We start from the raw sequence: 19,039 nt of genomic DNA on the forward strand, positions 1-19,039 counted from the left end.
CACGGGAATTATCCCCCAAATCGAATACAGCAGGGACGCGAGGTAATACGTTTTGAGGCAGCAACGATAACGTCAAGGGTTAAGGCAATAAATTTTAGGGCAACAACGATATCATCAGGGGTTAAAGGCAAAAATCAAGGCGGGTGATTTGGTGTAAAGGCATTAAAGGTTGTTTGTATATAAGGAAGCAATAAGGCGTGGCAAGTTTGCATATTGTAATTAAGGCATTAGGGGCAATAAAAGCAAGTAAATAATTGATTAAAACTAATCAAAATCTTTGACTTTCCCAGCACACAGACACTTCCAATGGCACATCCGCTCAGACAACTCGTACAGAGTGTGTGCCAAATTGAAATTTGCATTTCGCAACTCGAGTGCAGTGTGATTTTGTGTATAAAAACATTGCCGGAACACACTCATTAATTTGCAATGCATTGTGCCTGTGCGTGCGATAATCATAGATTTTAATGGATGTAAGTTGTGGTATAAAAAAGCTGCCTAATAACACATTAGAACAAATCACGCGGTTCAAGTGAAACACAGGTGCAAACAAATAGTGCAAAACAAGAAGGAAACAATTGCAACGATTGCAATTGGTTTTCAGTGATGATTGTTCTTTTATTCTAATGTGCGTTTACCGAATGTGAAACTTTCATTAGAAAGGATTTTAGATTTAGGGTAACAGGGGAATTTCACTGAGATTTAAATAATTTTTTTGATTGGCCAATACTGAGATATCTTCTATAGTTTCACATTCTTTTTACTCTTTCAAGACGCAAACAATTGTTTTGGCTGTGCGGCATTTTTGTTTGATTTTTAATAATAGCAAGTGTTTTACTGGGCGTCCAGTAAGCAACCAAAACCACAAATTAGGTTTTTATAAGCTGGTTTACGTCTTGACCTAACCACTAAGCAAATGAAAACGGGGTCCTACCTTGCTCCTTCTGGCAGCCAGTAAACGGATCTCCAGTATAGCCCACATCGCATGTGCAGATGGGTTGATGATTGGCCACATTGCAGCGGGCATTAAATCCACAGGCATTCACGCAGGGATCCGAGCACTTCTGGCGGATACAGGCCTTGGTTGGCGGACATTCCGGATTGATGGAGCACTCGGGTCGACAGCTTGGTGGCGTTCCAATGAAGGTGGCCGCACACGAGCAGGCTGCGTTTCCATTCAGCACCTTGCACTCGGAATTGGGTCCGCAAGGAGATGGCTGGCAAGGATTATCTGGCGTCGTCTGTGGTTTTCGTTCCTCCTGATAGCATCGGGTGAACGGATCGCCAGTGTAGCCTGTGTTGCATGAGCAAGACGGGTTGTGGTTGATCACCTGGCAGCGAGCAAATTGCCCACAGGCTCCGGGGCAAGGATCCACGCACTTCCTGTTCACACAGGCAGTGTGCAACGAGCACTCGGAGCTGACAATGCACTCCGGTTTGCAGGCGGGCGGTGAGCCCAGCATTCCCGGTTGACAGGCGCAGACAGGTCCTTGTCCGGATATGTGGCACAAGCTGTTGGGTCCGCATGGGTTTGGTTGGCATGGATCCTTGGCCACTGGCGTCTCGTGGCGGCAGTGAACGAACGGATCGCCCGTGTAGCCCTGCAGGCAACTGCAAATCGGTATGTGGTTTGAAACATCACACTGCGAGTTCTGCCCACATACTCCTGGGCAAGGATCAACACACTTCTTGTTTAAGCAAGCCTTGGTAGGTGCGCAATCAGTACTCAATGTACACTCTGGGCGACAGCCGGTGTAGGGATCTCCCTGGTAGTCCGCGAGGCAGCTACAGATGCCGTTTCGGCACTCCGCATTCGATCCGCATGGCTGCAGATCACAAGGATCCTGTGTGAGTGGCGGTGACTTTGTGGTCTCTTCGACGAACTCGAAGCAACGAACAAACGGATCACCAGTGAATCCTCCACGGCAAGTGCAGATGGCCAGGTGGTTCTGAACACGGCATTCGGAGTCAACTCCGCAGGATCCATCACAAGGATCACGGCACTTCTCAGCAATGCAAGCTTGGTCCGGAGAACAATCCGTGTTTACTACACATTCGGGTCGGCAGTTGGGTGGTGCTCCTATAAAGTTGGGCAGGCAAGAGCACGAGGCCTGATCGTCCCGTACTCTGCATTCCGAGTTCAATCCACATGGCGATGGTTGACATGGTCTCCTAATGGGCTCATCCTTGGGTCCTGGTGGCGGCGGTGGCGGAGCTGGGTAGCAGCGAGCAAATGGATCACCAGTCATGTCCAGAGGACAACTGCAGATGGGATTATGGTTGATCACTTCACACTTGGCATTCAGGCCACACGTCTTGGCGCAAGGATTTGCGCAACGGAACTTGTGGCACGCCCTATTCGAAGGACACTCGGCATTGACCGTGCACTCTGGTTTGCAATTTGGTGGGGCTCCAATGAATGTATCCAAGCATGAGCAAACGGCTAAGCCATTTGCAACCCTACATTTGCTATTGGCTCCACAAGGAGATGGAATGCAAGGATCCGAAACTGGTGGTGGAGTTGTTACCTCAACTCGGCGACAACTGGCGAACGGATCTCCAGTATAGCCATCGTTGCAGACACAGTTGGGCACGTGGTTCACAGCATAGCACTGGGCGTTCAATCCACAGATGCCTGGGCAAGGATCCTGGCACTTGTTGCGGATGCACGTCTTGTCCGTGGGACAATCTGAACTCAGTACGCACTCGGGACGACAACCCTCGTACGGGTTACCCTGGTATTCATCAATACATTTGCAGGCAGCGGCTCCGTTACGTTCAATGCACTCGGCATTTGGACCACATGGCGATGGCTGGCAAGGCTTCGGTGGCTCCTCTTGCTGCGGCACACACTGAACGAAAGCGTTGCCGGCGTATCCCGTTGGACAAGAGCAGGACACAGCGTGTCCAATGACACGACACTCGGCATTGGTTCCGCATGATTCTGGGCATGGGTTGCTGCATTTGTTGTTGATACACGCCTGTGTAGATTGACAGTCCGGATTGATGATGCACTCGGGTCGACAGTTGGGCGGCGAGCCAAAGAATTCTGGTTGGCATTGGCAGACGGGGCCGTTCCTATCATTCTTGCAGATCGAGTTGGGTCCGCAGGGGGATGGCACGCAAGGATCTTGAGGAGGTGACTTTACGTCTGGAACAGCAATCGGTGGCAGGACAACGCATTGCTTGAACGGATCTCCAGTTCGGCCAGGTGGGCAGCCACAAATCGGACTATGATTGATGACCTCACAGCGGGCCTCCAGACCACAAGCAGCGGCGCATGGATCTACGCACTTCTTGTTGACACAAGCTTGTAAGGCGGAGCACTCGCTGGACACCACACACTCGGGACGACACTGGGGTGGTGTTCCGATATAACCTTCCAGGCAAGAGCAAACTGCATGTCCGTTAACGTCGCGACACTGACTGTTGGCACCGCATGGCGATGGGGAGCAGGCCTCAATAATAGGATCCTCCACGACAGGTTTCACACGGCAGTTGACGAACGGGTCACCTTCGTAACCCTTGACGCACGAGCACACCGGAATGTGGTTCATCACCTCGCACACGGCATTGGTACCGCAGATTCCTGGACAGGGATCCACACAGCGGTTTCGCATACAGGCCTTGTCCCTAGGACAGTCCGCGGAGAGCGTGCATTCCGGACGACATCCCTCGTAGGCATTGCCTTGGTAGTTATTTTGGCAGCGGCACTCTCCGGCAAAGCAATCCGCATTTTGTCCGCACGGGCTCGGGTTGCACGGGTCATTCGGGAGTGGAGGAGATCTATCTTCTTCCTTCTTGGTGCAACGCACGAACGGATCTCCCTCGTAGCCCTCAATGCAGTTGCAAATGGGCAGGTGATTGAGCACATGGCACTTGGCCTCAAATCCGCACGATCCAGAGCAGGGATCTGCGCACTTTTGGTTTATGCATGCCTCTGTGGGTCCACATTCCGAGTTCAAGACGCACTCCGGGCGACAGCGAGGCGGAGCCCCGATGAAGTTCGGCAGGCAGGAGCATGCCGGACTATTGCCCACGATCTGGCACTTGGCATTGGGTCCACAAGGCGAAGGCACACAGGATGCTGGAGCCGGCGACGGTGTTGTATTGTCATTGGTGATTGCTAAAGAAATGATTATAGATGATTTAGGTAAGGATAATTACAGTTCCTCGATTTGTATAAATACAGCTTAATTTTTGCTAATTACTAGTCCTATTTTAATAATATATTTAATCACTTACCAACTCTAGTGCACTCAACGAAAGGATCTCCAGTCATTGTCCGGGGACACGTGCAGATGGGGCTGTGGTTTTTGGTGGTGCAGATGGCCCGGATGCCGCAGGTATGCTGACAGGGATCAACGCACTTTTTGTGTACGCAGGCTTTTTCCGGAGCACATTCCGCACTGACCACGCATTCCGGTTTGCAGTTGGGTGGCTGGTTGATGAATCCTGCCTGGCAGGAACACACTGCCTGGTTGTTCATGGCCCGACAATTGCTGTTGGGTCCACATGGAGATGGATTGCATGGGTTGATCGGAGGACGCGGTGTGACCGGCACGGGTTTGCAGCTGAAGAACGGATCTCCAGTGTATCCAGGCGGGCAGTCACAAGTGGGCACATGTTTGTCGACTGTGCAAATGGCATAGTCTCCGCAGATATTGTTGCATGGATCGACGCACTTGAATCGAGAGCAGGCTTGGACAGCAGTACAGTCATCGTTATTCTCGCACTCTCGTCGGCATCCTCGTTGGACATCGTACGGATTACCCTCGAATCCATCGTGACAGTAGCAAGCTCCAGCTCCATTCCTTTCCCGACACTCGGCATGAGGACCACATGGTGATGGCTCGCAGGGCGAGGATGGTGACTCTGTGGGCGTCACAGCTGGAATCAGCTGACAACCAAAGAGTGGCTCTCCCTCGTATCCATCGGCGCAGGAGCATACAGCATTGTGCTGCACCACCTGGCAGATGGCGTTGCTACCACATGAACCGGGGCATGGATCCACGCAGCGCTCCTGCTGACAGGAAAGATGGTTCTGGCACTCGTCATTGTTTGTGCATTCCGGTCGGCAAGTGGGTGGGCGTCCAATATAGCCAGTGTTACAGGAACAAGCTGCCTGGTTTCCAATCTGTCGACAAACAGAGTTGGGTCCACATGGGGACGGCACACACGGATTCTCCACGTTCTTGACTTCAGGCATGGGCTCACATCCCGAAATCGGATCACCTGTCATGCCAGGCTGGCAGGTACAGATGGGGTTGTGGTTGACCACTTGGCATTTAGCATTATTGCCGCACGATCCTCGACAAGGATCCTCGCACTTCTGGTTAATGCAAGCCCTGTTTTGTGGACACTCCGAGCTCACCACACATTCCGGTTTGCAGCTAGGCGGTGCTCCAATGTAGCCCTCCAAGCAGCTGCACACCGCATGACTGTTGGTGTCCAAGCACTGGCTGTACGGTCCGCAGGGTGATGGCTTGCATGGCTCCGGTCGAATGGTGACCACCTCGATCAACGAGCACGAGCGATGCGGATCTCCAGTGTAGCCATCGAAACAGTTGCAGTTCGGTCCGTGATTCAAAACTCTGCATTCAGCGTTAATGCCGCAGGCTCCGGGACACGGATCCTGGCACTTGTTGTTGATACAGGCACGCGAGCGGTCGCAGTCGTCGTTCTGGACACATTCCGGTCGGCAACCACTGTACGGATCACCAAAGTACTCGGGCAGGCAGGCGCAAGAGCCAGCTCCATTGCGCTCCCGGCAGATGGCATTTGCTCCGCAGGGGCTAGGATTGCAGGGATTTCTCGTCTCGTCCGGCGGGGCAACTAGAGAGAAGATGGGAGAATTGGATATGTAAATTAGTAGGGAATCGCAGATTCGTTAGCAGGTAGGGTTATATTACTTTGCTGTACGATCGCACAGTCTGAGAAAGGATCTCCGGTGTAACCTGGCACACACTCGCATGCCGGTCGGTGCTTGATGACCGTGCATACGGAGTGCAGGCCGCAAGCACCGATGCATGGGTTCGAGCAGCGCTGGTTCACACAGGCCAGGTTTGCCGGACAGTCGGCACTACTGAGGCACTCGGGCCGGCAGTTTGGCGGACGTCCCAGATAGTCGGGCAAACAGGAGCATGCAGGCGAACCACGGACATCGAGGCATTTCGAGTTGGGTCCACATGGTGATGGGATGCAGGGATTACCAGACTTTTCGGTGGGTGGGGGCTCCACTACATGCCATATAGCCGTGCCAGATAGTTGAAGTAGGTACATAGCACATTCAAAACAAACATACATAGGTTCATAGGATAGTAGAGTTGGATAGTGGTTTTACAAAGTGTACATAAAATAAACATAATAAGAAAGGGAAAATCAAACATTAAATAGTGTATATACATGCAGGAGGTAGAAATCTTGGGTAGGACGGCAGGCCAAGTGGGGGGATAGATTTATTATCGTGCTTTTGGGAATTAACTATTTTAAGGTGCTTTTCTACTCTCATAAGGTAAAGAATTTAGTTTCCCCATTTGGCTTGCAATTCTCATCCGTTGAGCTAATCATGCTTACACAATATCTTGGTGCACCGGTTGAAGGGATCTCCGGTAAAACCTGGGGCACAGGAGCATGCGGGATAGTGGTTAATGACCTGGCAGCGCGCCTCGATGCCACACGTGCCCGGACACGGGTCCACGCACTTTTGGTTCTGACAGTTAAGATTTTGGGCGCAATCCGAGCTAATGATGCACTCGGGTCGGCAGTTGGGAGCCGATCCAATGAGGCCCTGAAGGCAGGAGCACACGGCATGGCCGTCGACCTCGCGGCACTGACTATAGGGACCACAGGGAGATGGTCTACAAGGGTTCTCATCCCGTTCGGCTGGGAAAGGAGGAGGTGGGATCAGTTGGATTGTGTATCTTTTACAGGGGTACTCGTCAACCTACGTGGTGGGGGCAACTGTGGAATTTCACGGCACGCGCTCGACGGATTTCCAGTGTATCCAGCCAGGCATGAGCAACTGGGAATATGATTGGACACACGACACTGGGCGTTCAAGCCACAAACACCTGGACACGGGTCCACGCATTTCTGGTTGACGCACGACTTGTCGCGCGAGCAATCACTGTTCACCACGCATTCCGGACGGCAGCCGCTGTACGGATCACCGAAATATTCCGGCAGACAAGTACAGGAGCCGGCTCCGTTGCGCTCACGGCACTCGGCATTGGGACCACAGGGGGAGGGTTGGCAGGGAGTCAGACGTTCATCGGGTATGGCTGGAGCTGGGGGCCACAAAGCGGATTAGGACTAGTTCCAAGAGACACTGAGCTAAAGCTTACGTTGTGGGTTACAGCCGGCGAATGGGTCACCTGTGTAACCAGAGTCGCAGGTGCAGATAGGCGAGTGGTTTACAACACTACAGAAAGCATTAAAGCCACACGATCCCGGACAGGGATCCTGGCAGCGCTCATTGATGCATGCCAGGTTGGCAGCACACTCTGTGTTGATAGTGCACTCTGGGCGGCAATTTGGCGCCCTGCCCACGAAATTAGGCAGGCAGGAGCACACGCCCGTCTCGCCCACGACACGACACTGGGAATTGCGTCCACAGGGACTGGGTACACAGGGATTTTCATTGGACTTGGGTTGCTCCGGTTCCTCCTGCCACGGCGCACAGCGAACGAATGGATCGCCGCTGTAGCCGGCTGGGCAGGAGCAGATTGGGTTGTGGTTTGTCACTTTGCAGATAGCCTCATTGCCACAGGTACCAGGACATGGGTCCGCACAGCGCTGGTTCACACATGCCCTGTCCTGAGCGCATTCGGAGCTAACCGAGCACTCCGGACGACAAGCGGGCGGTGTGCCAATATAATTGGTAACGCAGGAGCAGACCGCATGTCCGTTGACCTCGCGGCACTGGCTGTAAGGGCCGCAGGGCGAAGGACGACATGGTTCAACGGGAGCGGGCACTAAAATCAGGGTGATCGTTATTAAGCCTGTTTGAGCAATGGGGGACACTAAGAGTGGGCCAATTTTTAAGGAAACTCAATATTTTCAGTGCTTACACGCACGTTATGATCAAAATATTCTGCTAAGATACTTTTTTGGAAACTACAATCAGAAAGTTTCCTTAAAATTCGACCCACCCAACGTGAAAGTAGTTCCTACATCTTGGTATCTCCCGACAAAATTGCGAGGGATTGCCAGTGAAACCGGAAGGACAACTGCAGCTGGGGGCATGGTTGATCACGTGGCACTCGGCAGAGACGCCACAGACTCCCGGACAGGGATCGCGGCACTTGTTGTTGAGGCAGGCGCGGTTCTTCGAGCAGTCACTATTCAGCACGCACTCTGGGCGGCACTCTGTGTACGGGTCTCCATTATACTCCGGTAGGCAGGAGCAGGAACCGACTCCATTGCGCTCTTTGCACACAGCATTGGCGCCGCATGGACTCGGGTTGCAGGGCTGTGCCACTTCCACTGGGACATTGACTAGGGATGGGGGAAAGGTCAACGGTTTAATATGTGTCTGGATACCGACGCTTTCGGAACCCTTACTCTTTGGACTACACTCTGAGAATGGATCGCCTGCATAACCGTCAATGCAGCGGCAAATGGGTCTATGATTATTTACAAGGCAAGTGGTCTGTATGCCGCAGGTACCGACACACGGATCCCGGCAGCGCAGATTAATGCAGGCCAAATTGCCGGGGCACTCGGAATTGGATGTACACTCCGGCCGGCAATTTGGCGCCCTACCCACGTAATGCTGCAAGCATGAGCAGACAGCCTGCTCATTGGCGGCCGACACCCGGCACTCTGAGTTGGGCCCACATGGCGAGGGTACGCACGGATCGATGCGGTCATGGGTAATGGGCGGCCGCTCTACTTTCACCATTTATAACCATAACATTACACCAAGTACGATAATCATCATGCACCAAAATAAGCCATACATAGAGTACATATAAAAGAAATAAACATAATGGAAAAGATATATATATATAGAATGTGAATAATGTCAAGCAGTGATGAAATGGATCGAGTGAACAAAGCACTCTTGGATGACGAAATGATTCGGTGAATAGTTGGCTTAAAAACCCCTGCAGTTGAGTTGTACAATCTCAATTGAGTATCTAGTTGATTGCAGAAGAATTACGGATAAAAGGGCAATCTAAGCGCTTTCATTAATTTAGAGAAATAACTCTGCAGGGGAATTTAAATCTCCGGCTGGCCGAAGCTACGTTTTCGCTGACTTCTTGCCGATGCTTACTCTCTTGTGGGAAGCAGCGCACGAAGGGATCACCGCTGAAGCCGGGACTGCAGGAGCAGATGGGGTTGTGGTTGACTACGCGACAGAGCGCGTTATTGCCGCAGGTGCCTGGGCAGGGATCCTTGCAGCGCTCGTTAAGGCACGACTTGTCCTGCGCGCACTCCGAGCTGCTCATGCACTCGGGCCGGCAGTTGGGAGGAGAGCCGATGTAGCTGGGCACACAGGAGCAGACTGCGTGGCCATTGACCGGACGACAGTTGCTGTAGAGGCCACATGGCGAGGGTTGGCAAGGGTTTTCAGGCACTATTGGGTCGGGATCTACAGGCGTGGTAAAAGCAACAATTATTGAAAAGCCTAACTGAGGGCCTACGTTGCAGTGACGGAATGGATACCATGGTAGAGTGGATGTTTTGGAAAGGCCATATCAAAAACTATGGTAACGAAAGATGGGTATTTTAAGCAGCTAAATTTTAGGTAATCGTTTGAGACCGACTATCTACCTAGGTACATCCATCACTGCTAATACGATGGATTGAGATCTTACAGCGCGGACTTTCAGGGACTATGTGACAACCAACGATGGGGTTGCCCGTGTAACCAGGAAGACACTCGCAGTTAGGTGCGTGGTTGAAGACGGCGCACAGAGCGTTGTGACCACACATTCCCGGACAGGGATCCACGCACTTTTGATTGACGCATGCTCGCGACCTGGGACAGTCCGAGTTGATGACGCACTCGGGGCGACACTCGACATAAGGATCCCCAAAGTATTCCGGAAGACACTTGCAGGCGGCGGCTTGATTCCGCTCCTCACAAAGGGCATTTAAGCCGCAAGGGCTGGGGCGGCACGGTTGGATTACCTCAATCGGGGCTGTATAGACGGGGCAAGCACGGGAATAAGTATCTATCGACTCAAAAAACCCTCACAAGAACCTACTCTCAATAATCTTGTAGCAGCCGGAGAACGGATCGCCGGAATATCCGGGCTCACACATGCACACCGGCGCATGCAGGCTGACATGGCAGAGTGCGTTATTTCCACATGATCCGATGCACGGATCGGCACAACGAGCATTGATGCAGGCCATTCTGGCCGGACACTCGGAATTGATGCTGCACTCTGGCCGACAACCAGGTGGTCGTCCTATGTAATTGGTTACGCAGGAGCACACTGCTCCACTGCTTGAAACCTGGCACTGAGAGTTGGGTCCACAAGGTGATGGCACACAAGGATTGGGCGGAACAATGGGATCAGCTATTGGTGGTGGTTCTACAATTACGATAACCTCAGTTAGAACCTATATTAGGCTTATTCTTTCTACAGGAAACCTACTTCTTTCAGGAACGCACTGGTGGAACGGATCACCAGTGTAACCATCGTAGCAACTGCATATTGGCGAATGATTCGTGCAGCGACAGCGGGCATTGTAGCCACATGTTCCGGGACAAGGATCTTTGCAGCGCTGGTTTATACACGCCCTATCCGAAGGACACTCGGCACTGGTCATACACTCGGGCTTGCAGTTGGGCGGAGCACCCATGTAGTCTGGCAAACAGGCACACACAGGACGATCCCCAACTACATGGCAAGAGCTGAACAGGCCACAAGGCGACGGTCTACAAGGGTCTTTGGGCAAGGGTAGGTACATATCTATGTGAGGAAGTAGGAGTTAGGTCAATACATCTGATCTATAGGGTGTATAACGAGTTGGGCCGAATTGTTTGGATGACAAATCTGACATCAAAGAATTAGATCGAAAAACTTTAATTTAGGCAAAATTGTAAGTAATCCGAGTTGTATATGATTGGCTTTCCAAACAGGTCGGCCCATCCCAGGACAAAGTCATACTTGAAGGCCTCTCGACGCATGCGCGCAGTGGATTGCCTGTGAAGTGGGGTTCACAACTGCAGACGGGCTGATGATGAGCCACCCGGCAAATGGCATTAAATCCACAGGCATTGGCGCAGGGATCGCGGCACTTCATGTTTATACAGGCACGGTTATTGGGACAATCGCTATTCTGGACGCACTCAGGGCGGCAGTTGATATAGGGATCACCGAAATAATTTTGGATGCAGGAACAGGAGCCGGCTCCGTTGCGCACGCGACAAATGGCATTCGCACCACATGGCGATGGGTAGCATGGATCGGTGGGTGGGTCTAGCACCACGACTGTCATGGTCATGAAAATAGCAAGCAGGCAATGCGGATGCATACAGACGATTGTACAAACATAATAGGCTTAAGACTAAGTAATAATAAATGAGGTAATAATAAAATAGGTAGATAGATACATAGATGAAGACCATAAATATGTACACAATACGAGGAACATGCATAAAATGTACACCATAATACCAATACTTCTAGAGCACCACTGAAAGAAACATTTAACATTAAGGGCGAGCCTGGAGCACATATCGGTGCTCTTGGAAAGGATAGCAAATAGTCAAAGGTTCTGTACTCACTCTCACGCATTCTGCAGGCGGTGTACGGATCACCCTCAAAGCTTTCAATGCAACTGCACTTGGGCTGGTGGTTCTGCGTGGAGCACACGGCATTGAAGCCGCAAATGCCAATGCAAGGATCCTCGCACCGCTGCCGTATACAAGCTCGATTTGATGGGCAATCCTGGTTAATCACACATTCTGGTCGACAATTAGGTGGTGCTCCAAACATTCCTGGGGCACAAGAGCACTCTGCCCTATTGTTCACATTTCGACAAATGGAATTGGAACCGCATGGGCTGGGCAGGCAAGGATCCACGTTGCGATGTGGTTCTGCAGCTGCAAAAGTTTCGAAATAAATTAAATACATAATTTTTCATTTAAACTTAAAGGAATATTGATACTTACGTTTGGGCACACATTGCTCAAATGGATTTCCCTCATAGTTGGCTGGACAGGAGCAAATAGGGTTGTGGTTGTTGACTTGACATTTAGCGTTGAATCCACATGTGCCCACACATGGATCCATACACTTTTGGTTTATGCAGGCCAAATGCTGCGCACACTCCGAGCTGACCACACATTCGGGTCTGCACTGCGGCGGAGCTCCGAAGTAACCGACTTGGCAACTGCACGTGGGATGTCCCTCTACAGAGCGACAAATGCTGTTCGGCCCACAAGGATTGGGCTCGCACACGGTTTCGGGTCGGACAACGACCACCCGCTTGCATCCGTCAAACGGATTACCCTCAAATCCTCTGGAGCAACTGCAAGAGGGCAAGTGGTTGACCACCGTACATTCGGCATTCGCTCCACAAGCAGCCGTGCAAGGATCGCGACAGTGCTGCTTGATACAGGCCAGTGATGAGGGGCACTCAGAGCTGTAGATACATTCCGGTCGACATCCGGTACTGTAAGGATCGCCATTGTAGGGCTCAATGCAGGTACAGCGCGCGGCATTATTGTAAGGCGTGCAAACAGCGTTCTCGGCACATGGGTTAGGGTAGCATGGATCAATGTGATCACCGGGCCCTAAATGGGAGTATAATAAAGAAATATATGAATAATGTGTACTTTAGTAGGGACATAAATACTTACTTTCTGTAATCTTTTTAGAGCAACCAATGAAGGCATCTCCCTCGTAGTCCTCGTCGCAACTGCAGTGGGCGGAGTGGGCGATGACCGTACAACGGGCATTGTGTCCACATACGTTGGCACACGGATTCTGGCACTTTTCGTTGATGCAGGCCTTGTCCGATGGGCACTCACTGCTCAGCGTGCACTCCGGTCGGCAATACGGCGGGCTGCCGATATAGTTGGCCACACAGGAGCAGACTGGTCGGTTTTGCTTAATCTGGCATATGGAGTTGGGTCCGCAAGGAGATGGCACGCACGGGTTCTTTGGCACAGGGATGTCGCGACCTGGATCCTGAATGGGTGAGCACGCCACAAACGGATCACCCTCGAAGTTGGCTTCACAGGAGCAGATGGGGTTATGGTTCAACACTTCGCAGCGAGCTCCACCACCGCAAATGCCTGGGCATGGATCTGCGCACCTCTGATTCAGACATGCCTGGTTGGGAGCACACTCCGAGCTAACCACACACTCTGGCTGACAGACTGGTGGAGCTCCTTTGAAGTTCGGCAGGCAGGAACAGGCTGCATAGCCATCAGGGGTGGCCTTGCATCGGGAGTTTGGTCCGCATGGCGATGGCTCACACGGATGAGGTCGCTCTGGAGGTGGCAGGTAGAATGGATTGCAGGCAATAGAGGCGTCTCCACTATATCCCTCGGCACATATGCAAACTGGCGCATGGTTAACCACACGGCAAACGGCATTAACGCCACACACTCCTGTACACGCTTCCACGCACTTTGAGTTCAAGCAAGCCTTTTCAGCGGGGCAGTCACTGTTAAGAACACATTCTGGTCGACAGCCAATATGTGGGTCTCCGAAGTAACCCTTACGACAGACGCAGGCCAGACCGCTGTGCTGACGCTTGCATTCCGCATTGGCACCGCAATGGAGCTTAGCGCAGCTGGGTTGTGGTGGCGTCTCGACCACCGACTTAGTTGTGCACTGTTCGTACGGATTACCAAATAGTCCTGTGGGACAAGCGCATACGGGGTTATGCTCGTAGACATTACATATAGCATTCCGGCCACAGGATCCGGGACAGGGATCCAGACAACGCTGGCCCAAACAGGCGCGATCAAACGGACAATCCGAATTGCCCACGCACTCGGGTCGGCAACGGGGATTCTGCTGGGCATTAGGTCCAAAGCAGGGATCACAAAGGGCCACTCCATCACCATACACTGAACAAACGTCGTGAGGTCCACAGGGCGACGGTGCGCAAGGATCCCGAGAAACGTTCTTCAGTATTCCAATAGGAACGCACTGCAAAAAGGCGTCGCCGACGAAGCCGTCTAGGCAAAGACATACTGGCGTATGCTGGCGCACATTACAGATGGCATTAATTCCACAGATCGCTCCGGCACAGGGATCCACGCACTTGTGGTTAATGCAAGACAAGGTATCACCACAATCCGAGTTAATGTCGCACTCAGGCTGGCATCCCGATTGAGGATCGCCCAAGTAACCTGGGATGCATGAACAAACAGCGCGGTTATTCAGCAACTTGCACTCGCTGTTTCGGCCACAAGGGCTTGGAACGCAAGGATTCGTCTTAGGATGGTCCAAAGCATAGCAGCGAATTCCGGGGTTGCCAGTCAAACCGGAGTTACAAGAACAAACTGGGTGATGTTCCTCCACTTGGCAGTGAGCGCCTTGGCCACATGCTCCTGGACAGGGATCGTAGCAGCGGTAGCCCATGCAGGCCTTGCTGTTCGGACAATCGGCATCCACCTGGCATTCGTAGCCATGGCAGCCAATAACGGACGTGGGATCTCCTGACAAACCGTCAGGACAAACGCATGCCGTTTGTCCGTCGCCAGCCACAACGCAGTTGGCATTGGGTCCACAAGGATTGGGGTCGCAAACGGTGCGACTCGGTTCACGGCATCCCTGGTAGGCATCTCCCACATATCCTGAGCGGCAGTAGCACTCCTCTCGATTTCCAGCCACATAGCACTCGGCGTTTCGGCCACATGGTCCTGGCTGGCAAAGTTCAATAGTAACTGCAGGTTTGTCGCATAGCCTGAAAGGATTGCCAATCTTGTTGTCCGGACAGTAACACACGGGCTGACGTGATGAATCGCAGATTGCACCAGTTCCACAAGGGTTCGGGTCACACGGGTTAATGGGTTCAACACATCCACGGATGGTGTTCGGACTCTCCACATAGTTCGGCAGACAGGTGCACTTGGAGAAACCGTTGCTGAGCACAGAGCATTGAGTATTCGGTCCGCAAGGCGATGGATCGCAGGGATTCGAAGGTAGCTCACAAGGAATCGACGGTGGTTGACCCTCATATTCCGGTAGGCAGAAGCACACCGGGTTTCCACCTACCCGACGACATCCAGAGTTGGGACCACAGGGATTCGGTGTGCACTCATCTCCCTCAGGAACTAAATCATGGTTAAAGTAAGTTTTAACTTTTAGAAATCTTTTGTAATAAAGATAATACTCACTGCAATTTTTGAACGGATTTCCGGTAAGACCCTTCGGGCAGTAGCAGATGGGGTTGCCATTGTCCAGTTCGCACAAGGCATTTAAGCCACATGGATTGGGGTCGCATGGATCTTGAGGCGGACTGCAGCCCACCTGGGGATTTCCGTTGTAGCCTGGAGGGCACTTGCAAACACCACGATGATTAACCACATCGCAGAGGGCATAGGCTCCACACTGGCAGGGCGATGAACACTTTCCGTTGATGCAGGCCTGACTCGAATCGCATTCGGAATCGGAGCGGCATCCCTGGCTAGGAAGACACTGCACGTAGGCATTGCCCAGGAATCCGGGCAGGCAGCGGCAGTCAGTGCCATGGTTCACGGGTATGCACTCGGCATTCTCGCCGCAAGAGTCCTCTTGGCAGGGACTGATGCAGCGGCGGTTCAGGCGATCGCAGAGCTTCGTCGGTGGACAGTCCTCGTTGTATTGGCAGACATGAGAACGTGCTGTGGTTTTGGTTAGGATAACGGTGCGATTCGGTTGGATCGGTGGGTGTATTTATATATTTTTTGTTGGTTGGTTTTTAGAGTTGAGTAGGTGTCGGGGCGGTACAAGTTTTATACATGTGTCGTGGTGTACGGGGATTTGTACAGTGTATGAAAGAGAGAGATTTTTAGAAACGAGACATGGTGACACATTAGCAGGAGATTTCTTGAAGGACAACAGAGGTGCGTCTTCGTGTTGATCAAGGGTATACTAACCTGGCTGACAGCCAACAAATCCATTGCCCTGGAAGCCATCCGCACAACTGCAGTCAGCTGCGTGGTTGCTGTTGATGCAAACAGCATTGGTCGCGCAAGGATCGTGGACATCGCAAGGATGCTGGCAAAGTTGGTTGATGCACGCTTCCGTGACACCGCAGTCCGAATCGTCGGTGCATTCAACTGCAAGTTGGTTAAATATTGTTAATCAGATAGGAAAAGAAGAGTCCTTATGGTCAATTATTGGTAGTGTATCCAATGCATTAAATGAAAGTTGTTGATTAATTGATTAGTGCCTTACTTGAGGTTTGAGTGGTTACACATTTGACCATCGGATTGCCCTCATGGCCCTGCGGACAGGTGCACACTGGTCGATGACTCTTGGCCGTGCACTTGGCAGTCGCGGCACAGATCTTGGCAAACTCACAAGGATCCTGGCACAGACCCATGTAACAGGCCTCGCTCTCAATGCAGTCGTTGTTAGATTGACAGGGTTCGGGTGTTTTCGGTGAACCCGGCGGTTCTACTTGTTAGAAAGGATTTAGTGAGTTTAATAGTTAATTAAATGATGGTGATTTCATTTTTAGCTAAATTTACCCCAAATATGTACAAGGGCTATCCTAAATATGTACAATTTTTACAACAAAATTAGTTTGTAATGCCAGAACATAGCCCTATACATACGAGTTTATGTACAATTAAATAGTATTAGTGCCACTTTGGGAAATGGATTTGTTCCAATTAAAATGACTTGTTATTTAGCCAATTAATAGGATGGAATCCCAAAGTGGCGTGCATTTCACATATAAACTGAATATACCTTTTTTACGGCAATGGCCCAGCTTGCAGTGCTCGTTAGGGGCACAATTAGTATCTACTGTACATGGGTTAATTAATGAGGTGTCAGTGGTGTTGACCACCGGGGCAATCATTGTGTTGTAGACTTCCGTGGTGGTGCCCTCCGTGGTGGGAAGCTCTATCGGCCACGGCGATGTGGTATCTGGTACCTCGTTGGAAGTATCCAGCCGGGTGGTCTTCATTTTGGGCGTCGTAGTGGACCGCCTCTGACTGTCACCCATGACACCTTCGCCTCGCAGCGTGGTAGTCTGGATCGTGGGCCTCGGTGTCGGAGTATCGGTGATATTGTTCTCACCATCGCGATACCGCCTCGTGGCATCGGTGTGGGAGGTGGTGCTTTCAGTGTCTGGTTTTTGGTTCTTACTGGTCTGGTTAGTAGCGCTTGTGATTGTGCTCGATTCAGTGCTAGTAGAGGAAGTGGTAGTAGTGGTTGTGGTCGTGGTGGTATTTCTTGTGGTGACCCTTGTGGTTGTCGGCGTCGTTTTGACGCCTGTGTTTGGGTTAGCTGTTGTTCTTGGTTTCGTTGGTATCTTGGTAGATGTGGAGTTCTTGGTAGTAATAGTTGTTATTGTTACATTAGCTAAGGAGAGAGATGTATTTACACGGGTGTAACGGGAGGTTAATTTTAAATTAGAATATGTACACATTGTATTTACACTTAGAGCTAAGAGTTTTAGGTTGATTAAGGAGAAGGACTGACAGTAGAACTTACCCTTTATACAAGCACCGGTTGTTGGATCGCAGTTCGCGCCTGGTGGACAATGCTCGCATCCAGGCGTGCGACCATGCTCTGCGGGATTAGAACATTAATAATTTGAGCCAGTTATTCATTTTTTATGAATACTCACCGGCTGAGCACAATGGCTGGTGGTTGAAAACTCGGCAATCTTCATTACGGCTGCAGGGATTGTTAAAGGTGCAAGGATCCACACAAAGAGCATTAATGCACGCCTGCTGGGACGGGCACTCATCACTCGATGCGCATCCAATCTCTGTTCATGCGTTCAAAGCAAAGGACATTATGGCATTAGTTGGGGTAAAAAAGATTGTGTTTTTATCTAAGCACTATCGTGCGTGGATATAAGGTCGTTATAATTAAAGTCATTCGCTTTAGGTCAAGAATCCTGTTCGGTAGGTAGTTTCTTTTTCATTAATTTTTCAATGCAGTTAGTAAAATTTATATACTCTAACTTTTTAACTCCAGAGTCAAGCTATTTAATAATATTTAGCAGGCTTTAGCTACGGTTAAATATAGTTTAGTTTCAAGCAGTTGCGTAAAACAACATATACACATGCAAAAGCGTTAAGTGAGTTAGTGCTAGGGTTTTATACTTAGTTACCCATAAACCGCATGCAACTTATTACACTTAAAACTATTACACTTACGATGCATGAACAACGAATACGAGTATGCACTAAATACAACAAAATCAACACAGATTTGAACACATTTGGAAGGTGTCGCGCTGAGATATGTAGAAAACATGCGAGTTGAGATCATTCGAAGACGCAACGAGAAACATTCAAAGTGGGGTGGAAAATGGCTGAGGATTTGGTGATGATTCTTGCAGCAGGCATTCAGGCAGACAAAAAGCAGGCAACTAACATGAACGAAAAACATTGCAACATATATATCGACATGCAAACGACAGCAGTACAGATCGAACTCCAAGGGACAAGCATTCGATCAAAAGCTTTTTTGGTGGACACACGGAGTTCAAACATCTCTTGTGCTGCTCGTGGTGTGGAGATCGGTGGGTGAAGGTGCGGGTCTTCGACGGAGTATAGCCGGAGAAGCAATAAGGAGAGGGGAAACAGAGACATATGAATTTAGAAATTCGAGAACGAAAAACACACGGGAATTGCGGGAAGTAATCCAAATGATTGCATGCAAGGTGCCCGCACTATTTGAATGGGTGGTCATACATATATATGTGCCACAAGAAGGATAATGGCTGGAAATCCGAGAGAGGAGAAAGATATCATGACATCAAACTGAAGTAGTCACTACGATTGGCCAGCTATGTGATTGGCGTTGAAAGTAGTCGGCTATGCCACGATGCCAGGAGTAACCGCAACCCTGTGGTTCCTTGCAATTCATTCATTATGATTCGATAA

The 19,039-nt window shown here is 50.8% G+C and overlaps 1 protein-coding gene across 5 annotated transcripts in view; it reads right to left on the minus strand.

Moving 5' to 3' along the window:
* The window catches only part of LOC117150272, a 94,211-nt gene that overhangs the window by 36,965 nt on the left and 38,207 nt on the right, over positions 1 to 19,039 (minus strand). For 3 of the 5 annotated variants that reach the window (XM_033317079.1, XM_033317078.1, XM_033317077.1), the window contains exons 13-23: positions 17,770 to 17,913; positions 17,634 to 17,711; positions 16,884 to 17,501; positions 16,365 to 16,586; positions 16,064 to 16,246; positions 15,323 to 15,808; positions 12,827 to 15,259; positions 12,137 to 12,760; positions 11,750 to 12,067; positions 4,246 to 5,835; positions 935 to 4,126 (exon numbers count right to left, since the gene is read on the minus strand). In XM_033317079.1, coding sequence (XP_033172970.1) covers positions 935 to 4,126; positions 4,246 to 5,835; positions 11,750 to 12,067; positions 12,137 to 12,760; positions 12,827 to 15,259; positions 15,323 to 15,808; positions 16,064 to 16,246; positions 16,365 to 16,586; positions 16,884 to 17,501; positions 17,634 to 17,711; positions 17,770 to 17,913 — 9,888 coding nt within the window. Of the gene's footprint in view, positions 1 to 934; positions 4,127 to 4,245; positions 5,836 to 5,912; positions 6,240 to 6,576; positions 6,886 to 6,950; positions 7,290 to 7,346; positions 7,977 to 8,175; positions 8,500 to 8,565; positions 8,893 to 9,280; positions 9,599 to 9,824; positions 10,152 to 10,217; positions 10,551 to 10,613; positions 10,932 to 11,129; positions 11,454 to 11,749; positions 12,068 to 12,136; positions 12,761 to 12,826; positions 15,260 to 15,322; positions 15,809 to 16,063; positions 16,247 to 16,364; positions 16,587 to 16,883; positions 17,502 to 17,633; positions 17,712 to 17,769; positions 17,914 to 19,039 lie in introns of all 5 variants that reach the window. The other 2 variants (XM_033317081.1, XM_033317082.1) reach the window with 1 other exon arrangement.

The sequence above is a fragment of the Drosophila mauritiana genome, chromosome 2L (genome assembly GCF_004382145.1).
Source record: "Drosophila mauritiana strain mau12 chromosome 2L, ASM438214v1, whole genome shotgun sequence".
NCBI classification, from domain to species: Eukaryota; Metazoa; Arthropoda; class Insecta; order Diptera; family Drosophilidae; genus Drosophila; species Drosophila mauritiana.